The 21,398-nt window shown below is 42.6% G+C and overlaps 1 protein-coding gene across 6 annotated transcripts in view; it reads left to right on the top strand.

Moving 5' to 3' along the window:
- The window catches only part of EPG5 (ectopic P-granules 5 autophagy tethering factor), an 84,238-nt gene that overhangs the window by 31,645 nt on the left and 31,195 nt on the right, over positions 1-21,398 (top strand). For all 6 annotated transcript variants that reach the window (XM_059707206.1, XM_059707207.1, XM_059707205.1 and 3 more), the window contains 10 exons: positions 2,729-2,869; positions 3,478-3,622; positions 3,820-4,017; positions 4,393-4,503; positions 6,363-6,485; positions 8,018-8,184; positions 9,230-9,451; positions 12,037-12,160; positions 16,488-16,632; positions 20,211-20,382. In XM_059707206.1, coding sequence (XP_059563189.1) covers positions 2,729-2,869; positions 3,478-3,622; positions 3,820-4,017; positions 4,393-4,503; positions 6,363-6,485; positions 8,018-8,184; positions 9,230-9,451; positions 12,037-12,160; positions 16,488-16,632; positions 20,211-20,382 — 1,548 coding nt within the window. The remainder of the gene's footprint in view (positions 1-2,728; positions 2,870-3,477; positions 3,623-3,819; positions 4,018-4,392; positions 4,504-6,362; positions 6,486-8,017; positions 8,185-9,229; positions 9,452-12,036; positions 12,161-16,487; positions 16,633-20,210; positions 20,383-21,398) is intronic.

Genomic DNA, 21,398 nt, shown 5'->3' with positions numbered 1-21,398 from the left:
CCTTGTGCTGTAGAGCAGGAGAGATACGGAGCTGTTAGACAGCTGCCCTCAGGTTGTTGACAGTTTGGTGGAGATGGTAGACAGAAAACAATGGTCAGTTCTAAAGATATACTCATGGGTTGCGTGATATGTATAAAGCAGAGGTTCTCAACAGAGTTGCTCTTTAATTCGCTTTTAGATGATTCTAAAAATACCAGTGCAGGGGAGAGGGTGAGAATAATCCTGACCTAATTGGTCTGAGGGGCCAGGTCTCTAGATTATTCTAATATAGAGCATGGATTGAGAACCACCAGTATGAGCAGGAAGAATTTAAGGGAGTGAAAGTCATTAGAGCAGATTACCTTCATGGAGGAGCTAAGCTTTGGAGAGGAGTCTTAATTAGAGAAGACGTCCAAGGAGCAGAGTGGTGACTCACCTCCTCCAGGTGATCAGCACCCACAGTGTTGAAGATTCAGCTGAAGGTCACCCCTCCACCCTGCAGCACCTGTGCATTCTGAGCCGCACACTCACTGTGCTGTAGTGTAAAAGTTTATCTCCCTCTCCCTCAAGGTCAGGGCATTGATTCATTCACCGTTGTACATCCAGAACTTGTACTTAGTAGGTATTGATTGAATGAATGTGAGAAGGAGCACCAGGTGTCTGAGAGGTTAGGAGGAAGAGGCGAGGAGAAGTGATGAAGAAATACTTCTGACTAAAGCCTGTGATTCCTGTTAGAGAATGGAGGTGATCAGATAGGTCAGGAGGGCCAACTTATTGACAAATTTGAAGGTCAGGTTAAAGGGTAGAATTGATCTACCAGGAAGAGGGGGATGTTATATAGGCCTTTTGGAAGGTACCCTGCATTGTTTCCAGTAGCTCTAGTGTCATTCACAATTTACTGTATCTCACGTTCCTTATCTTTAAAATGGAAATAATAATAGTTTTGGATTTTATGAGGCCTTAGTGAGTATTATACATTTAACATGCATAGAACAGTGTCTGGCACGTGAATTCTTTGAATGGTGTTCTGAACTTAATTGTTTCATGATTTCTTTAATTTTTTATAGTCATTTTGGGACTGTAGCTTCTTATTGATCCTGCTACAGGTCCTCTAAAGATAAATACTTGTTTACTACTAATTACTGGATTCTGAATGGGAGTGAGGGTAAAGATAAGGGTTTTTTTTGAGGAGCTGAACTCTAGTGTAAAAGTCCACCATGATCATCTGGGATGTATACTAGTATATACTAGAACTAAAGCCAATTTTATGAGTGGGCTTGAGGTTTGGGGTAGAGTATGCAAGGAGGTAAGTTGTACTTGAATATAACCTCACAGACAGTTCAGAGACAGCAGTCAAAAAAATTACCCAGAATCTTTCTCACCCTAATACAACATTGTTGGGTTTTATTGTTATTGTTTTGATTATTTTTATGCAATTTTTCTTTTGCTCTTTTTTAGAGTTATAAATATACTAGAGGCCCGGTGCACGAATTTGTGCACCAGTGGCATCCCTTGGCCTGGCCTGTGGGATAGGGCTGAAACCGGCTCTCTGACATCCCCCAAGGGGTCCCGGATTGTGAGTGGGTGCAGGCCTGGCCGAGGGACCCCACCAGTGCATGATCAGGGCCGGGGAGGGATGTGGGAGATTGGCCAGCCAGGGAGGGACTACAGGAGGGCTCCAGGGCATGTCCAGCCGGGCTCGCTCAGTCCCTATTGGCTGCACCCCAGCAGCAAGCTAACCTACTGGTTGGAGCATCTGCTCCCTGGTGGTCAGTGCATGTCATAGCAACTGGTTGACCCACTGTCTGCCCCCTGGTGGTCAGTGCACATCATAGCGAGTGGTTGAGTGGCCTTAGCATATCATTAGCATATTACGCTTTGATTGGTTGAACAGACCACCAGACACTTAGCATATTAGGCTTTTATTATATAGGATGCCACTGCAACACAATGAGCATTTTGGTATGATATCATCCCTGTTTTACTCCTCTATATAACTTTTTTACCAGTAGTTGTAGTCAGAAGTATAACATTTTATATTTTTCCTCCCTCTATTGTTATAGCAGAAGTATTTTTTCATGTTGCCCGTGGCCATCAAATGCATTATCTAAAAATTGTGCAATAATATTCCCATTGAATGGGTTTTTCTCAATATTTACATGTCATTTTGGCCTCCAAGTTTGCAATTATAAATAATTCTGAGAAGCACATTTTTACATGGGGTATCTCTCTTTTTTTCTACCTTTGAGATTATTTCTTAAGGATAGATTCTCTGGAGTAAATTTTGATGCCAAAGTGGTTTCAGAAGACCTTTGCCACAGTATACTGTCAGATTGAGCTCACCTTTGAGTCTTCTCTTTGCTGTGACTACCTTGTAGGACTAGCAAATAATGAGAGCCCCTTAACTCTTAGCAGAAGCACCATTTGGGAAACAAAATAGGGTAGCAGCAAGTGCTCTGGACTAGAAATTTGCAAACCTGCAAATTTTGACCCTACACTAGGAAATTATGTAAATTTGGGCACATATTTCACCTTTCTCATCTATAAAATGAAAATATAGATGAATGTTTAAATTCCTTTGTACTTCCAGAGTTCTGATTCTAATACTTCTGTGTGAAGTTTGTGTATGCAAGAATGTGCTGGAGACGTAAGATAATCCTGGTATCATGTAGGCTGACAGCTCATTGGAAGAACATCAGTTTATGAACTGGCTGCCTTGTATGCTCATTGCCTTTTTCTTTTTCCATAGCATTGAGAAGTTCTGTGCAGAAGGCATCCCACTGTTGGGAATTCTGGTCCAGTCGAGGCATTTGAGAACAGTGGTCCATGTCCTGGACAAGATTCTGCCTTTGTTCTACCCTTGCCAGTATTACCTTCTGAAGAATGAGCAGTAAGTAGAGAACAGCTCAGCAGGTACAGATGACTACGTCTCTGGTTTCTGTGTGCTGCTACCATCTGTACAGTGGTGAGCAAAGCAGGCCGGGCATTGCTGTCAGACACAGGAAGTTATCACATCCTCAGGATGTAGTTACTGGTTTTAAGGACCATGAAGGAAAACAACAGGGTGCTATGAGAGAGGTTAATGGGTTAGATGTATTTTAGATAAGTGCCCTATATGTGACCTGTGTGAAGTTGACACCCAAGAAAATATTGTGGAATGATTTTGTTAACATTTCTGCTTTTGTTAGTGAAGTGGGGAATGTAGAAGGGATATTGGGGCACTTTGGAGTGTTTTTCCTCAAATTCTCTTTAATTTGCACGTGTTGTGTGTCTTGAGTCTGTTCATACCCTTCTCCAGGTAAATACAATTCCTTTTAACCCACATGAAATTGGAAAACTTGATTCTTTTGAAATTCTTGAAGGTTTATCAGAATTCCTAAATAAAGCTGGTCTAAAAATGGGACCACTGTAATATTTTTCTTCTTTTTCGTAAGTAATTACCCACTGGAAATTCTGTTGACTTTGGAAGATAAAGTGTGTCACTGTATGTGTTGGCAGGTTTTTGTCACACCTCCTGCTGTTCCTGCACTTGGACAGTGGCGTCCCTCAGGGTGTCACGCAGCAGGTCACCCACAAGGTGGCACAGCATCTGACTGGAGCCAGCCATGGGGACAACGTGAAGCTTCTCAACAGCATGATCCAGGTCAGGGCCTTTCCCAAGCACCCCTAGTGCCAGCGCATCTCCATGTTGGTCATTCCAGAGCTCTTGGCACAGTCCCTTTGGCCAAGAAAGTCAGTAGATTGGGGTTTTGGAGTGGAGGTAGATACTATTTTGTTGGTGTTTTAAAAAATGGGAGGTTGGCTATTACCTTTCACCTCACCTGAGCCCTTTCTCCATAGGCCCACATATCTGTAAGCACTCAGCCCAATGAGGTGGGCCCCATTGCCGTATTGGAGTTTTGGGTTCAGGCTCTAATAAGCCAACATCTTTGGTTCCGAGAACAACCCATCCTCTTCCTTATGGACCACTTGTGTAAAACAGCTTTTCAGCTCATGCAGGAGGACTGTGTGCAGAAATTACTCTACCAGCAACATAAGGTAAACCTTTTAGAGAATTTATCTTTCAGGCCCTTGCTAAATAGTAGCCTTCTAAGAAACTTCCCCTCAAAACACCATTCTCAGCACTACTCTGTGGCTAAAAAAACTTGTCTTACTGAAGTCTTATCTCAGTAACCGCAGTCCATTGGCTCAGATCCCCATAAAGCCAAAGAAATATCCCTGCACTCCCATTACATTTGGCTGTAATACACTGCCTGGGTCTGTGATTGCTGGTGGACTAATGAATTATTGAAATCTGTGTCTTACCAGTATCTTACATTATAGTAAGATAATTGCTGATATTCCTGAAAAGGTCATTGATAAGTTTTTTTTTAAAAGCCTCCTCTCTCTGCTCCAATCCTCTCCCCGGTGTAGAATGCTTTGGGTTACCACTGTGACCGGAGTCTGCTCTCTTCCTTGGTGAGCTGGATCGTGGCCGGCAACATCACTCCTTCCTTCGTGGAGGGCTTGGCCATGCCCACTCAGGTAGGAAACCCTTGGGAGCATTTGTTACCTCAGTGAACTTTAATATCGTTTTCATCCTTACTAGTACATTATTACTAGCCTCCCATAACTAGCATTGACATAGCACTCACTAGGCGAGTACGTCTTCATCTCATCCTCACAGTAGCCTCTGCTGAGTTTCACTGTCGCTGTTTCTGTTTCATAGAGGGGTTAACTGAGGGCATTAGTGGCTGGCTCAGGTTCAGACAGCTCGAGACCAGACCCGGTCTGCCTGACTGCACAGCCTGGCCAGCCGCATGGCAGAGTGGTTAAGAGTGGACACTGGAGCCAGAGGATGCTGCCATTTGCTGGCGCTGTGCCCTGGGCAGCTTGCTTACCTCTCTGTCCTCAGTTTCCTCAACTGTCAAAAGGAAGTAACGATTGCACCAACATGCAAAGCATTAGAACAGTGCTTAGCATGTAGTGCTCACTGGATAGGTGTTGGCTGTTATTATTGCTGTCATCATTATCACCAGCACATTATTTTCATCATTATTACCACCTCTTAGACTTCGTGTTGAATTATGCCTGTTTCATCACTTAAGCCAGTAGTAACATCCTTCACCTCCTATCAGTCTTACCTCCTGCTTATACTTCTTGAGATCTAGCTGAAGCCAACTCCTTGCTGTTACCTGCTCACGTCTTTGCCTTTGCCTAGCTCCGTGGTTGGCAAACCGCGGCTTGTGAGCCACATGCGGCTCTTTGGCCCCTTGAGTGTGGCTCTTCCTAAGCCTTAGGAGTACCCTAATTTAGTTAATAACAGTGTACCTACCTATATAGTTCAAGTTTTTTTTTTTTTAATATATTTTATTGATTTTTTACAGAGAGGAAGGGAGAGAGAGAGAGAGAGTTAGAAACATCGATGAGAGAGAAACATCGATCAGCTGCCTCCTACACATCTCCCACCGGGGATGTGCCCGCAACCCAGGTACATGCCCTTGACCGGAATCGAACCTGGGACCTTTCAGTCCACAGGCCGACGCTCTATCCACTGAGCCAAACCGGTTTCGGCTATAGTTTAAGTTTTAAAAATTTGGCTCTCAAAAGAAATTTCAATCGTTGTACTGTTGATATTTGGCTCTGTTGACTAATGAGTTTGCCGACCACTGGGCTAGCTGATTGTTTTACTAGGCAAGCCTTTTCCTCCAGTCTCTACGTAGAGCCTTCTCTGAACATACCCTCCCTCCCTCTGGCTTCCCATAGCACATTATTCCTGACTCAGTAGTCACCACTACACACTTCCACATTTGGTTACTTACATATTAGTCTTGTCTCCTGTTAGAAGGAAAACTTCTTTAAAAAAAATATTTTCATTGATTTCAGAGAGAGGAAGTGAGAGGGAGAAAGAGATAGAAACATCAGTGATGAGAAAGAATCATCAATCAGCTGCCTCCTGCACACCCCTTACCGGGGATGGAGTCTGCAACCTGGGCATGTGTCCTGACCGGGAATTGAACTGTGACCTCCTGGTTCATGGGTCTATGCTCAATCACTGAGCCACACCGGCTGGGCTAGATGGAAAACTTCTCAAGAGCAGAGCTTGTGTCTACCTCTCTTTCCTGCCTTCCATGCATATAGAAACTGCCTGCTAAATGTTTTTGAGCAAACAAACATCCTGTTTTAGTATAAAGGAATTTGACATTTTTAAGTGAACTGTTTTATCTGAATTTATATCTGTGATAAGAGTATAGATAGGTATGAAAACTGTTAATTTTAGAAACCCTAAATATTTGTTGATTGAGATCTATGATAGGAAAGATATTAGTTTGTGGATTATCAGGATGTATTTTGTTTGCCTGGTGAGCTGCTGATTGCTCTACTGTTACCTGTTGTCATCGTAGGTGTGGTTTGCATGGACCGTCCTGAACATGGAGTCCATCTTTGAAGAAGATTCTCAGCTCAGAAGAGTTGTTGAAGGGGAATTGGTTATAAACCCTTCTTTCACTCCTGACCAAGCTTTGAAGGTGCAAATACCAGTTCTGCATTTGAGTGGGAGAAGGTGGTTTATGCTTTGATGCTGATGGATTCACCTGTAGCTTTTGAACACCTATGGTTTCGTTTGTTGTGAATGTTTGGAAAGCACATAACTAGACCAATGTAGACAATGTTATACTTGAAGTGTATGCGTCTTTCCCAGGGTTCATTGCACATTGAGAGTCACACTGATTATTGAAGGCTGTGCTCATTGCATGTGAAGGAGATCACCAGTGTTTTAAAGCAATTTCCAGTGTGTCCCACGTGCATCAGAATCTCCTGGAGATTCTTGGACTCCCAACTTCTGAAATTCTGAGTTTGGAGTAGGATCAGGAATTTATTTTTAAAAACTCCCTAGCTGATCCTCAGGGTCACTAAAGTGTGAGAAAGACTGGAACAAAGCTTTAGAACTAACTAAGTGCCTTCTCTTTTAGGGTCCCCCAGGCGTGTCAGACTTGTGGCCGGCAGGCCGCATGCCTCATTTAAATGCTGGCTGCAAGTTTGACATGCTTGGACTATTGACTTTGCTTTGGAGTTTCAGAGCCTATCAAACAATTTATGACTCTTGACAGTCCTTTTAAAAATCTAATTTTCAAGAGATTGATAAAGTTTGACAGTAAACTTTACTTTTGGTTTTCATCTACTTTCTTTTTTTTTAATAAACGTTTGGTGTTTTATTTTTATTTATTTATTATTATTCACTAGAGGCTTGGTGCACGACATTCGTGCACTCGGGGGGGAGGGGTCCCTCAGTCCGGCTTGCGCCCTCTCGCAGTCTGGGACCCTCATTCCTTACCACCTGCCTGTAGCAGAGGTGGAAGAGGCTCCCACCACCGCTGCTGCACTCGCCAGCCGTGAGCCTGCTTCTGGCTGAGTGGCGCTTCCCCTGTGGGAGCGCACTGACCACCAATGGGAAGCTCCTGCATTGAGCATCTGCCCCCTGGTGGTCAGTGTGTATCATAGCGACGGGTTGTTCCACAGTTTGGTCAATTTGCATATTAGGGTTTTATTATATAGGATTTTAAAATATATTTTTATTTCAGATAGGAAGGGAGAGGGAGAGAGAGAGAGAAACATCAGTGATGAGAGAGAATCATTGATCAGCCTGCCTCCTACACAATCCGCCCCCCACCCCCCTGCTGGGGATAGAAACCACAACCAGGCATGTGCCCTTGACCAGACTCGAACCCGGGACCCTTCAGTTTATAGGCCGGCGCTCTGTCCACTGAGCCAAACCTGCCAGGGCCATCTCCTACTTTCTTGCACTGTAGTGTTTTATATACAAAGGCATAAAGGCGTGTCAAGGCATGGACATGAGGTTAGGGTAACAGTTGAGACCCTTTTCAATTCTAGGGTCTGTGAAATGTTTTGACAGAAGAAAAGCTACCCCTTATCTCCTGCTAACAAGGAGGTTAAAGTGTTCGCTAGTGGGTTGGAGAAGTAAGTTCTGGATCATTTAGAAAGAGCAAACTTTGCACTTGTGTTCATTTCATGGCTGCTCATAGCTCCGCCTCTTCTGTAGAAAGCCCAGGCCCAGCTGAAGCTCCCCCTCGTCCCATCGCTGCAGAGGCTGCTGGTCTATCGCTGGGCCCACCAGGCTCTTGTCACTCCATCTGATCATCCTCTTCTGCCGCTCATCTGGCAGAAGTTCTTCCTGCTGTACCTGCACCGCCCAGGACCGCAATACGGGTAGGTAGCCAGTACCGTCGTCTGTTTCTGTGAATCCTTCCTGCCTTAGCACTGCTCTGCTGCCCTGAGTTCTCACACTGAGGCAGGTGAGCTAGAGTCTCAGCTAGACATTTCCCTCCCTTCCTGCTTCACAACTGTTCAGGATATCTTGTGGCAGCTCTCTCTTTACCATCTTCCATACCCAACGTGGGGAAGACCACACCCTGGAACCTCTGGAAATGCAAAGGGAGAGAAATTGCCCCAAATAGGCTGCTTGTGACTGTCATGGGGCTCGTTGGAGGAGATCTGTGATGAATTGAGCAGGTGTGGACGAAGGCCAAGCTGTGTCTGGCAGCCTTTGGGCTGGGCCTGGGGGCGTCCAACATTTCCACTGGATATGAAGGGACTGACCAGCTGGAACTGCCCACTGTTACTGACCATTGATCTTTAGCTCCAATTCAATTCCTACCTCATCTTTCACTACCTTAACTTGCTCCCTCGAAACATAAATGTTAATTCTCTGAAACGTCTGTTTTCTACCAGATTGCAAGTTCTTCAAGAGCAGAGACTATTTTTAAAAAATATATATTTTTATTGATTTCAGAGAGGAAGGGAGAGGGAGAGAGAGATAGAAACATCAATGAAAGAGAACCATTGACTGGTTGCCTCCTGCATGCCCCCCGCCCCCCCACTGGGGGTCGAGCCCGTAACCAGGGCATGTGCCATTGACCAGAATCGAACCTGGGACCCTTCAGTTCGCAGGCTGATGCTCTGTCCACTGAGCCAAACCGGCTAGGGCGAGGAGAGACTATTTTTAATCTCTTCCGTACCAGTCTAAGTGGTGATAATATCTTGAATTTGCGTAGCATTTCATTTTTAAAAAAACTTTTCATATATACCATTTTGTTGGAGCCTCATAATAACTGTTATGGTAGAACTAGTATGTATTAATTTAACGCAGTATATATACAGCTATAGTAAATTGACTTGTTATTGTGATTTTGTGGTCACATAGGAGGTACATCGTGTATTGATCTTGTTGTGATCCATGCTTGTATTTCTTAAGGCTACCCATAGATGGTTGTATTGGAAGAAGATTTTTCCAAAGCCCTGCACATACTAATTTGTTGAAAGAAATGAAGAGGCGCCTGACCGAGGTAGCTGATTTCCACCATGCAGCGAGCAAGGCCCTCCGTGTTCCAGCAGAGGGCAGTGAAGGGCCACCCGAGAGCCCGGCTGGCACCCCTGCTTACCTGACTTCACCCGAGCTGCACACGGAGCTAGTGAGGTAACACGTGGTTGTTTAGCCATTTACCTGTTGTTGGCAGCACAGTACTGTGCTGGGGCAGTTACTCGTTCCTTAACTACTGAATGTTACGCTCTTGTTAGAGTCACTAGGGAAGGCAGCTTTGACTATAGGTTTATGTCTTGTAATGTTTCTCTTCTTATGTTTCTTGTGGGAAATGAATCAGCAGTTTGTGAGTACCTGGAGTCTTTCACCTGGAGTGAAAGATCTTAAACCAGAGGCTTATGTCATTTTTTTAAGGTAAAAACAGAAATAAGCCTAAACAATTGGCTGTGGCAGGTGAACAACAGGTGAAGCCTGCTTGGTAGTTTTGTAAAAGAAAGAAATGAGCATGGCAGAGCTCTTCAAGTGGGAGTTCATAGCCTCTTAGGGGATTTCAGGACCCACCTGGGGTGGGATCTAGTGGGATCTAGTAATCTCCCAAAACTGTTTCTAAAATCGGCACAATATTGGCATCCCCAAAAGGTTAAGAACTTTGAAATAAGTTTGGGTCCCTATCCCATTTTCATTTATTTTTAAAATTTATTTTAAAAATATGTTTTTATTGATTTCAGAGAGGAAAGGAGAAGGATAGAGAGATAGAAACATCAATGATGAGAGAGAATCATTGATCGGCTGCCTCCTGCACGTCCCCTACTGGGGATCGAGCCCACAACCTGGGCATGTGCCCTTGACCACAATCAAACCTGGGACCCTTCAATCTGCAGGCCGACACTCTATCCACTTAACCAAACTAGCTAGGGCCCTTCACCTTTCATTTATAAGTTTGCTGTAAACCAGATTTTAGTCTTATAAGTGAGACATTAAAAATGGCTCTTTATGTTAGTCCTGGGAACAAAATGTCTTGGTGTGGGCACCCTGTGCTTGGAGCCAGCAATGAGGCTCGGGCTGGACATCAGAGCCCTAGGGCTGTCTCTCAGCCTCCAAATGATTTCTCCCTGTTTTACTTGCTCAAGGGAAACTGATTATTAACCAGGCTTAACCAGTGGGAAGACTTTATCTTTGAACATTTAGATCAGCGAAGAAAGTCTCTGCTGTTCCCTCTGCTTCTCTTAAATCCCCCTTCCTTTGTCGTGTTGGTAAAGTGTCCATCTAATCCAGCGGTTCTCAACCTGTGGGTCGCGACCCCTTTGGGGGTCGAACGACCCTTTCACAGGGGTGCCTAAGACCATCGGAAAACACATATATAATTACATATTGTTTTGTGATTAATCACTATGCTTTAATTATGTTCAATTTGTAACAATGAAAATACATCCTGCATATCATATACTTACATTACGATTCTTAACAGTAGCAAAATTACAGTTATGAAGTAGCAATGAAAATAATTGTATGGTTGGGGGTCACCACAACATGAGGACCCCCATTAAAGGGTCGCGGCATTAGGAAGGTTGAGAACCACTGATCTAATCGAATCAGAGGCTGGAAGAGAGATCCATACCAGCCTCTCCCCTGCAAGAGCTCAAACCCCAGTCTCAGCTCTCTTCCTACACAGACCACTCCAGAGATAAAGGAGGTAATTTTCCACTTCATTGAGCAAAGCCAAGTCATGCCACCTCCGCCCAGTTCCTCACCCAGTCACTCGTGTGCTGGAGACTACTCTGGTACCTTTTGCTGCAAACAGCTGCTTAAAGTACAAGTGATTTTAGCTAAATGGACTGTGTTCCTTATTAAAACAAAAAATAAAAACAAAGGAAACATCATTAAAATTTATTAAATGTTTTTACTGGAAAGTTCAGATTGTTTTTCTTTCTCTTTATAGCTTGGCTTTGTTTTATTTCTTCTTAATGGGTCTAGGACAGTGATGGCGAACCGATGACACGCATGTCAGAGGTGACACGCGAACTCATTTGTTTGGTTGATTTTTCTTTGTTAAATGGCATTTAAATATATAAAATAAATATCAAAAATATAAATCTTTGTTTTACTATGGTTGCAAATATCAAAAAATTTCTATATGTGACACGGCACCAGAGTTAAGTTAGGGTTTTTCAAAATGCTGACACGCCGAGCTCAAAAGGTTCGCCATCACTGGTCTAGGATCACACATGCTGTGGGTTCTATCTGTGACTCCTGTGGCAGGAGATGCCATTGAGCCTACCGCTGGCAGGTGCTGCCAATGCATAAGTTGAAAATGGCTTTTACTGTTTCTCAGGAAGACAGGAGGTATATTTATTTGGATGTTGTTTAAACTTTTCAAAGCACTAAGGCTCATTGACTGGGTTGCTCAGGAAAGAGCAGCTCCAAATTCATTCCTAGGTTTGTGATAAAATCACCTCTCCAGGTTTTTTTCTGTTTACTGTATTTAATAATGGAATTCCCAGAGTCCTTTCTTCACACCTTGTCTTTTAGCAATAATTGCATTATATTTTATTTGTCTGTAACCTGTTTCTCCCCAGCTGGCTCATGAGCTTTATGGGAGAGTGATGGTTGTTGGGAACATTTTCTGTACCATGTGCCTTCTTTACTTTTATGTTGTGGTGCCATTGTTTCTAGAGATGTAAGAAACTTCATCTGTGTGCACATCTTTTTATATTTTATATAATTATGTTCTTTTCTTTTAGGCTCTTCAACGTATATATATTATGGCTAGAAGATGAGAATTTTCAAAAAGGAGATACCTATATCCCTACTCTACCAAAGCATTATGACACTCACAGGCTAGCCAAAGTGATGCAGAATCAGCAGGTGAGACTATGGCTGTGTCTCTTTTAGCATCTCTGACTGTATTTTGAATTGGTCACATTCATAATCGAAGGGTAAAACCACTTGTAGATATGGAAATCACATGCTCGAATGGTCATTGTTTTTGTGGATTTTGTCAGTATACTAGTGATTGTTGTATTAAAGGGATAGTCCCTCTTGAATTTCCGGCCCCACCATGACCTCACCTGAATGCCTAAAACTCAGTCTAGGACTTTCTACCATCTCATAAACATAGCCTTCCTCGAACTGCTTGTATACTTTCTTAATTTAAATTGTTGGAAGCCAAACACTTTTAGCTGTCATCTCCACTCCCATAAAAAGCACCGTGTGAGAATTTGTTCGGATTCATACATTATATATGAAGTTATGTGGAATAGATGGGAGCTCACCTTTATGTGGCTTTGGGGATGACTCGCAGGTGTCACAGTTTTGGTTGCCCTTCTGGAAGTACTCAGTTCTCGTCTTTACATATTCTAAGCTGTTCTCTCCCTAGAACCCAGAGATGTCTGTGGTCCTTTTTCCGGCCAAAACTTTTAAGTTTTCTCTTACCTTCTGTGTGTGTGTGTGTGTGTGTGTGTGTGTGTACACATTTCTCCTATTCCAGTTCCATTTTTCTAGGTGCTGAACTCTGGTGGGCATTTACCTTGACACTGGGATGGGATTTAGGAACCTCTAAGACTTGAGAGACTTTAATTTGGATTTTTAAACTTATCTGCTTCCATATTATATGTAGTATTTCATTTCTAGTAGGTGTCTTTGATTGCTTTCCTTCTTCCTTTTTCTCTCTCTTTCTTTCCTCCCTTCATTTTTCTTTTTTCCTTCTCTTTCTTCCATGAGTATTTATTTAGTGGTTTTAAGGTATCAGATATCAAATGTCAAATATACAAAAAGAGACCTGGCACAGTCCCTGCCTTCAAGGAGCTTACTGTCAAATGAGGGACTAAACAATGATTACATCTGGTGAGAAAGATTGTGGGAGTAGAATGTACAGGGTGCTGTGGGGACACAGGAGCAGCACCCAGTTCAGACTGGGGCAGGAGTGGTGATCTTTGAGTTGAGACCTGAAATAGGGAAAATAAATGTGATCTTAGTGTCGTGAAATCCTGAGTGAAGTTCCATACCCATTTCTTCTTTACATGCCTCACACCAAGGCCTTAACGTGAAGGTACTTGGTGTTGTAAAAAATTAATCATAGCTCTTTTGGTTCTTTGATATTTATCTTGGCTCTCCAGCATCTACTGAGTTAATTGCTTTGTTTTTCTTAAGTCTGCTTGCCCTTTGCTTTTATAGCTCCTATTTTTAAAAAATATATTTTTATTGAGAGGGAGATAGAAATATCAATGATGAGAGAGAATCATTGATCGGCTGTCTCCTGCATGCTCCCTGCTGGGGATGGAGCCCACAGACCAGGCATGTGCCCTTGACTGGAATCGAACCCGGGACCCTTTAGTCTGCAGGCCAATGCTCTAGCCACTGAGCCAAACCAGCTAGGACTATAGCTCCTATTTTTTATCTGTAATCCAAGTTCTAGGTTTTTCTGTCCTTTTGTGTTTTCTGAGGCATCTCTGCTTAATCCATCACTGATTCTCAGGAATCTTCTCTAATTGTTGGCCTCTGTCAGCAGTTACTTAGCACAGAGGCAGAGAAGGTAACAGTGGCCCCACTTAAAGGAGATGTTTATGTGTATGCACAGCAGGAGGGCCTGGCATGGCCCTTGAACAGTCGGGTGCATTTAGGAACCATCCTGGGATCAGGATGACTTGGAAGCTCCTTCTCTGAGTCTGGAGTGCCTTGTGCCATGGTTAGTTTGGAAATAATGACTTAGGACTTAATGGCAGTGTGCTAATTTGAAGCCAGGGACATTTTCAGGCTCAGAAGGATCCTTTAGACCACTTAAAATAAGGAAAAAAAAAAGGGAATTATGGTGCACAAAACCATAGTCTATAACTGATCATCTACTATTACTATTTGAAGTAGTTTTTAGTGTTCAGTGATGGTTGACTCTTTTTTCTCATTAAAGTGAGTCCGCCATTCTAATTTGTAGTGATCCCCAAAGTGAAGTACATAGAGAAATACAAGAATGTGCAAGACAAAAAAAAATATGCAAGACAGCTCACTGGAGTGTGGGAAAAGAATGCTGGAAGTTCTATTTTTTCTAATTTTTTATTTCATCTTTTACTATGAAAAGATTCAATTGTACAGGAAATAGAATCTATACTAATAATAGCCTAGGGCCGTCAGGACCTAAAATAAAAGACCAGAAGGATGACCAGTCACCAGGAAGTACATGGAGCACCTCTCAGTCCCTCCCCCACAGCTCACAGGCTCCTATCACAGGAAGGCTGGCAGGAGGGCAGGTGGGCAGGTGGGTGGGGTGGTGGGGGATGGGCGGGGCCAGGCAGGCATGGCAGCTGTGGATCAGGCCCAGATAGAGGCTTGGAGAGAGAGGCAGGGCCTGATTAGCAGCTGCTGTGGCTGCTGGCAAGCCCCAGGGAGAGAGGGAGAGAGGCAGGGCCTGATCAGCAGCTGCTGCAGAGGATTTCCCAGAAGAGCCAATGGCTGCCTAGGAGGCAGAGCTTTTGATGCTGACTGGCATAGAAACCGACCAGTCAGAACCAAGTCTAGGTGAACTCTGAGGAGCCAATGGCTGCCTAGGAGGCAGAGCTTTTGACGCTGACTGCCATAGGAGCCAATCAATCAGAACCTAATCTGGGTGAACTTTGAAGGCAGAACCTAAGGTGGGGGCTGAGGCGGGTTTTAAGGGCAATAGCTGTTTGGTGTAAGATGTAAGAAAGCAGTTCAATTTTTTAATGATTGATTTGGCAGTATAGTGCATATGGCTGGCTATCAGTCCAGATATAGGGATTATGTATTTTTGTCTGCAAAGAGCATCTCCTCCTGCTGAAAAAGGCTCCCCCTCCATTTAAGCAATCCTATCCTATATAATCTATCTATACTAATAGAAGGATAATATGCTAATTAGACCAGGTCGACTGGCCATCTTCCAGACCTCCGACTTCCTTCCAGACAAAGCCATGGTGGTGGGGGCTGAGGCAGAGGCCGTTAGGGTGATCAGGCTGGCAGGGGGTCAATTGGGGGTGACTAGGTTGGCAAGGGGGCAGTTAGGGGTGATCAGGCAGGCAGGGGAGAGCAGTTAGGGGCAATCAGGCTGGCCGGGGAGAGCAGTTGGGGCCAATCAGGCTGGCAGGAGAGCAGTTATGGGTGATCAGGCAGGCAGGCAGAGGGGTTAGAGGCGATCAGGCAGGCAGGCAGGTGAGCGGTTAGGAGCCAGCGGCCCCACATTGCGAGGGGGATGTCCGATTGGAGAGGGTGCAGTCTGGGCTGAGGGAACCCGCACCCCTTCCCCCCCCCCCCCCCCCCCGCATGAATTTTGTGCACCGGGCCTCTAGTAGTATATAATAGACATGCCCATTCTCCCCCTCCCCACTTTGTGTACCATGTGTGTAGTTTCATCTGTAGTTCACCCGTACCCCTCCACCATGTTATCTTGTAGCTAATCCTAGAAAGCACTTGATAAATAAAGATATTAAAAGATGAGGATTAAAAATGCACATGGCTTATCATGCTTGCATGCACTTTCTTTTTCCCTGAATCCTTTTTGATGATAGGAAAAAAAAAAGATGAAGATTAAAAGATAACATAATCCAATAGCATTTACATTAGAAAAACAATAATAGGTTATTAAAATCAAGCATCCAATCAGTGTTCAAATTTCTCATTGTCTCATAAATGTCGTAAAAGTTTTGTTGTGCTGTATTTGTACAGTTTCTTTTAATCTGTAGGTCCTCCCCTTAGTCCTTTTCTCCCTTGCAATTTATTTGTTGAAGAAACTGGGTAGTTTGTCCATAGAGTTTCCCCACAATCTACATTTGTTTACTGCATCTTTGTGGTGAAGTTTAATATGTTTTTCTGTTCCTTGTAAATTGTTCATGGGACATAGGGTTTGAGCTAATCCAGATTCAATTATTTTCAATATATTTAAATTTATCTCTGTACAATTTCTGTTATTTACCTATGTCTTATAATTTCTTAGCTCAGTAATATGTATGTATAATTTATAAATATACATTTAGTGGGACTATAAAATTAGTTTTTCTGATCAATGGTAAATATCAAAAAAGTTTTGAGATTCTTGCTAAGATTGTTAGAGTGTCAGTTTTAAATGCGATTCTTCCTAATGCTGGAGAACTTGGAATAGACCAAACTTATTGGTTCACTTTATAGTTAAATATATAGGTTTATATGTGAATGTATCTGGGAAAGTTAAGGTTCTATGTTTTCATTCTAGGATTTGTGGATGGAATATCTGAACATGGAGCGCATACATTACGAGTTTCAAGAAACCATTGGTCTGTGGACGCAGGCCAGACTTGAGTCCCATTCCACATCCTGCAGTTTGTCAGTTCAGCTAGACTTCACTGATCCTTTTTTGGGTGAGTCATACAAGCATCAGCCCCTTTGCATGAAGGATGGAATGGATGAGTGAATCAGAGCCTTTGAGGGTTAAGGTGTACAATAGCGTATTCCTATAGTAAGCATTGATTTTTTAAGGAGTTCATAGTTAACTTGTCTACCACTTAGGATTAGGTTAGGCTGTGAGTGAGAGAAAATTCAAAAATAGTAATGGCTTAAATAAGATAGAGATTTTTTTTTTTTTAATAAGATAGAGATTTAATTTGATTTTTCTCATGTAAAAGGAGTCTGGATGCAGGCCTTTCAGAATGGTATGTAGCTTCATGACCTATAAGCCTTCAAGGACCCCTGCTCCTCCTATGTGGCTGCCGCACTGTTTTCACACATGACATCCACTTATGGTCCAAGGTTCAGATTATGGTCACATTCATGTTTTACCCAACAGGAAGGGGAAACTCCTTCTTTAAGGACTCTTTTGAGAAGCTGCGTACAGACTATCCAATTATAGCTCATTGGCTCACATTGAGACACATGATTCTACCTACCTGAAAAGGAGACTGAAAAGTGACTTTAAAAAGACATTTTAATTGACATCAATGTGTAAAGTGCAACTTTACATTTCATTATTTTGGATTTGCAATTTTACAGTTCAGAAGTAAAAGTTTATAAACTTTTCTTTGTATCTGGAACTCTTACCATACAATACACATGGATTATATTCCTAAAGTTTCTGAGTTGGTTGTTTTCTCACAGTGCATTTTTCTAAAGAAACAGTTTTATAAATTGTCAGTTTTCTATGCCAGGCCACAAAAACTCATTTAACCTGGAAAGTTAATGACATATCTTACAACAAAAATAACATAAAACAATATTTAGGTTCACTTGCTGGTTTTAATTACTGAATACATTTTTTAAATGTAGGGCATATAATACAATTATGAACATAACTTTTGAATAAAATATTGTAATATGTAGTATAATAGAGCACTGAAGTGATTCAGAGAAAGGCAAAAATATCTTCTTGTTCCAGCCCTGCCACTAACCAACTAGTTAGCTGTGTGATCAGAGAAAAAAAGCTTTAGTCCACTCATCTGTAAAAGGAAGGTGCTAGACAGTTTCATCTAAGGCTTTAAAATTTTTCCCTCCAACATCTTTTTTTTTTTTTTTTAAATATATTTTATTGATTTTTTACAGAGAGGAAGGGAGAGAGACAGAAAGTCAGAAACATCGATGAGAGAGAAACATCGATCAGCCGCCTCCTGCACATCCCCCACCGGGGATGTGCCTGCAACCCAGGTACATGCCCTTGACCGGAATCGAACCCGGGACCCTTCAGTCCGCAGGCCGACGCTCTATCCACTGAGCCAAACCGGTTTCGGCCCTCCAACATCTTTCTCCCCACTTTTCCCCTGAAATAATAATAGTTTTTCACCACAACTATAAAAGTTATATGTGTTCATTAAAAAAATTAAACAGTATAGAAAAGTATATAGGGGAAGGTCTAAAAGTTGCCCTCAACCCAGCCACATTTAGTCTCATTTTCTATTCTTTAAAGTCTGTTAAGGAGAAAAAGAAATATGTTTGTAGGTCTGGAAGCTGGTGGATACTGCTCTGTTAATGTCCTCCCATCTGTAATGCTTTCACATGGCCTTCACACCGCCCCAAAGGCGGATTGTTTTCTCTGGAGTAAAATGAGCAATTTGTTCAGCCTTCAGTTTGTTCCAGGCTCTGTCCCAATACTTTATATGCGTTAATTCCATCCTCCCAACAACCCTATGAGGTTTATCCCCACTGAGCAGATAGTGAACCTGAGAGGTAAAAAAGGTGGTTAGTGTGCACATGGCTTGGACCAGTTTTAAATGTAGGGCATATAATAGAATTATAGATTTAGTCACTTTTGGTCCAGAGTGGTGATTATAGTTAAAAATGCTCTGAATTTATTTTTGCCTGTCTTTTATTTTGCACTTAAAATATCCTTGATTTTTCTTTTCTTGTTTTTATGATAAGTGATACTGATTTTGAAAAAGAGCTTCCAGTTTTCTTTAGAGTCATGTCCTAAAATGTTGCTGGAAAGAAACCTGAACATACTCAGCAGTCTTATCCAGTGATGAATATCCAACTTCGTTACGTTCTGTGTAGGGAGTGGTAGTTCTAGTGGAAAAACCCCGGCTATAAGGGACGATCCTGTACTTGACCTGTTTGGAATGTTAAATTCCATCTGTTTGGGGTACAAATAGTACAAGTCTTCTTATGCCAAGTAAAGTCACATCTATTAAACTTAGTTTTTCTTAACAAGAATAGAAAAACTATTGAATGCTACATTTGGAATGAAATCAGAAATTCATAGTAGTCCCTTAAGTACTTGTTGACTTGACACTCCCATGACCTCTCATCCCCTGTTATCTTACTATGGAAAAGAAACAGTGATGTGGCAGCTTTTCTTCATGTTCTTCAGTTCCTGCCTGCACTCTGGTATGTGTGTAGTGTAGTAAAGAGAGAGGGAGGGAAGGTAGGATATATTGGATACCTACTGTGTTGTCTTCAGCTGTGTAGTAGGTGTAGAAATGTAAACATTTAACTTGGACTCAGCAATATGAGAACATGTGCAATTTACTGCAAGGTTAACAGTACAGATTTACCTTTATTTTTCTTATATGCCACCTTATTTCTTATTTGGGCTCCATAGATTATTTGTTGAGTGAATGAATAGTAAGTGAATGAATGAATGACTATATGACTATGTAAACATAAGTTCTGTAGGAGTTTGTGCCCATGTTCTTACTCATTTTAACTCGACTACTTTCAGCCCTCTTGTCTAAACCTTGGCCTATTTAAGATTTTTCACTTAGCTGTATTCCATGATGCTCATTTCTTTTTCTCCCATTCCTATGAAGTTATCTGGGTGATTGCATTAAACTTTTAACTGGGCTACCTGCCCCATCCCCCCAATCCATTGTCTGATGGTAGCTACCATCTTTCTCAAGCTTACTTAGAGCTGTTCACTAGATCCCCTTTGTTGTTTTTTGTGTTTTTTTTTTTTAAATTTATTTTTAATTTAATTTCAGAGAGGAAGGGAGAGGGAGAGACAGAAACATCAATAATGAGAGAGAATTATTGATCAGCTACCTGCCCCCTGTTTGCCCCACAATGGGGATCGAGCACGCAACCCGGGCATGTGCCCTTGACCAGAATTGAATCTGGGACCCTTCAATCTGCAGGCCAACACTTTATCCACTGAGCCATACCAGCTAGGGCCACTAGATCCCCTTTGTCTAGCATAAGTCCAAACACCTTAGTGCATCATGCAAGGCTATCGAGGGTAACAATTTAAGATTGTGAGCTTTAACTCTTTAACTATCATTAAGACTTTTTGAGTTAGGAATTCTATTCAATCACACCCGGTGCTCTTGATCTCCCAGCTCCTGGGAGAGTATTAGTAGGCCTGTGTGGGTGCTCCCTCAGAGCTTATAAATGATAAAAGATTTAGGCCTCTGAAGTATCTATTATGATGGTAGCAGGCCAGGGCTTTGCACCCTCTTAGTAAGTTATTAACTAGTTGTAGCCATTACTCAGTAAATATAACTTTATTTTCTTTCAGCTAAAGAGAGGGTCTTAAGTAACTTGCGGAAGCATGACGCTCCCCAGCCTCCCCTTGCTCTGCACCCAGTGAGGCCTCCTGTGCCGGTTATTTCCTCTGATGTGCTCCTGAGTCAGAAGGACACCACCCAGCTGGTGCGCACAGACCTGAATCTGTTGCGACAGCAGGCCAGGTAAGCCCAGGAGACCCCGGGGTCACGCCTCCCTGCTTGCTGCCTTGACAGCTGGGTGACTTAGCACCTGGAAGGGTCCTCATTAGCGTTCGGGCCAGGCGGGTAATGGGTGGAGACGGACCCAGACGGTTACTTTAGTTAACCAAGTTGTGACAAGTCTTTTAATTTCCCATGGAAATTATGTGGTGCTTTCATGGACTATAAATTTGTACATGTTTCCTGTGGTGGCATTTCTGAGTGTCAGCAGTGCCAGCTAAGTGTTTCCTATGCTTCTCCTGAGGAACCTTCTGATAATGGAAAGGTTGTGTTTAAAGGGGATGAATTGAGATTTACTTTCTTTTGTCATCGCTTTGTTCTCTCACTCTCCATACTCTTAAAAATCGGCACAGGCATTGATCGATGTGCGGGAAAGGCATTTAGTGTTCTGTGTTCACGAGAGAGACAGAATGATCAACTCTTTAAGGTTCTAGCTTGCCATCTTGTGAGAAGGAGCGTGTGTGTAGCAAGTCTATTTTATAAAGTAAATGAGTCTATTTGGCAAATCCCACAGGAATCAACCTCTCCTTTTTTAAAAATTTATCTTTATTGTTGAAAGTATTACAGATGCCTCCTTTCCCCTCATTGACCCACTCCACACCGCTCCTGCCCCTGGGAATCAATCTCTTATTGGCCTTTGTTTCCTTTGCTGTTTTTGGTCCAGTTATGTATTTGCATGTGCACACAACTCATCTACATATGCACACACATACTGGCCTGCACGAGAAAGTAATCTTAACTACATTTAGAATAGTATTGACACCATGTAAGAATTAACTTTCTCCATTTAAAAAAATATATATTTTTTTGCCAAAACCGGTTTGGCTCAGTGGATAGAGCGTCGGCCTGCGGACTGAAAGGTCCCAGGTTCGATTCCGGTCAAGGGCATGTACCTGGGTTGCGGGCGCATCCCCAGTAGGAGATGTGCAGGAGGCAGCTGATCGATGTTTCTCTCTCATCGATGTTTCTAACTCTCTATC

The sequence above is a fragment of the Myotis daubentonii genome, chromosome 8, assembly GCF_963259705.1.
Source record: "Myotis daubentonii chromosome 8, mMyoDau2.1, whole genome shotgun sequence".
Taxonomy (NCBI): domain Eukaryota; kingdom Metazoa; phylum Chordata; class Mammalia; order Chiroptera; family Vespertilionidae; genus Myotis; species Myotis daubentonii.
This window is presented reverse-complemented; position numbering and strand designations above follow the sequence as displayed.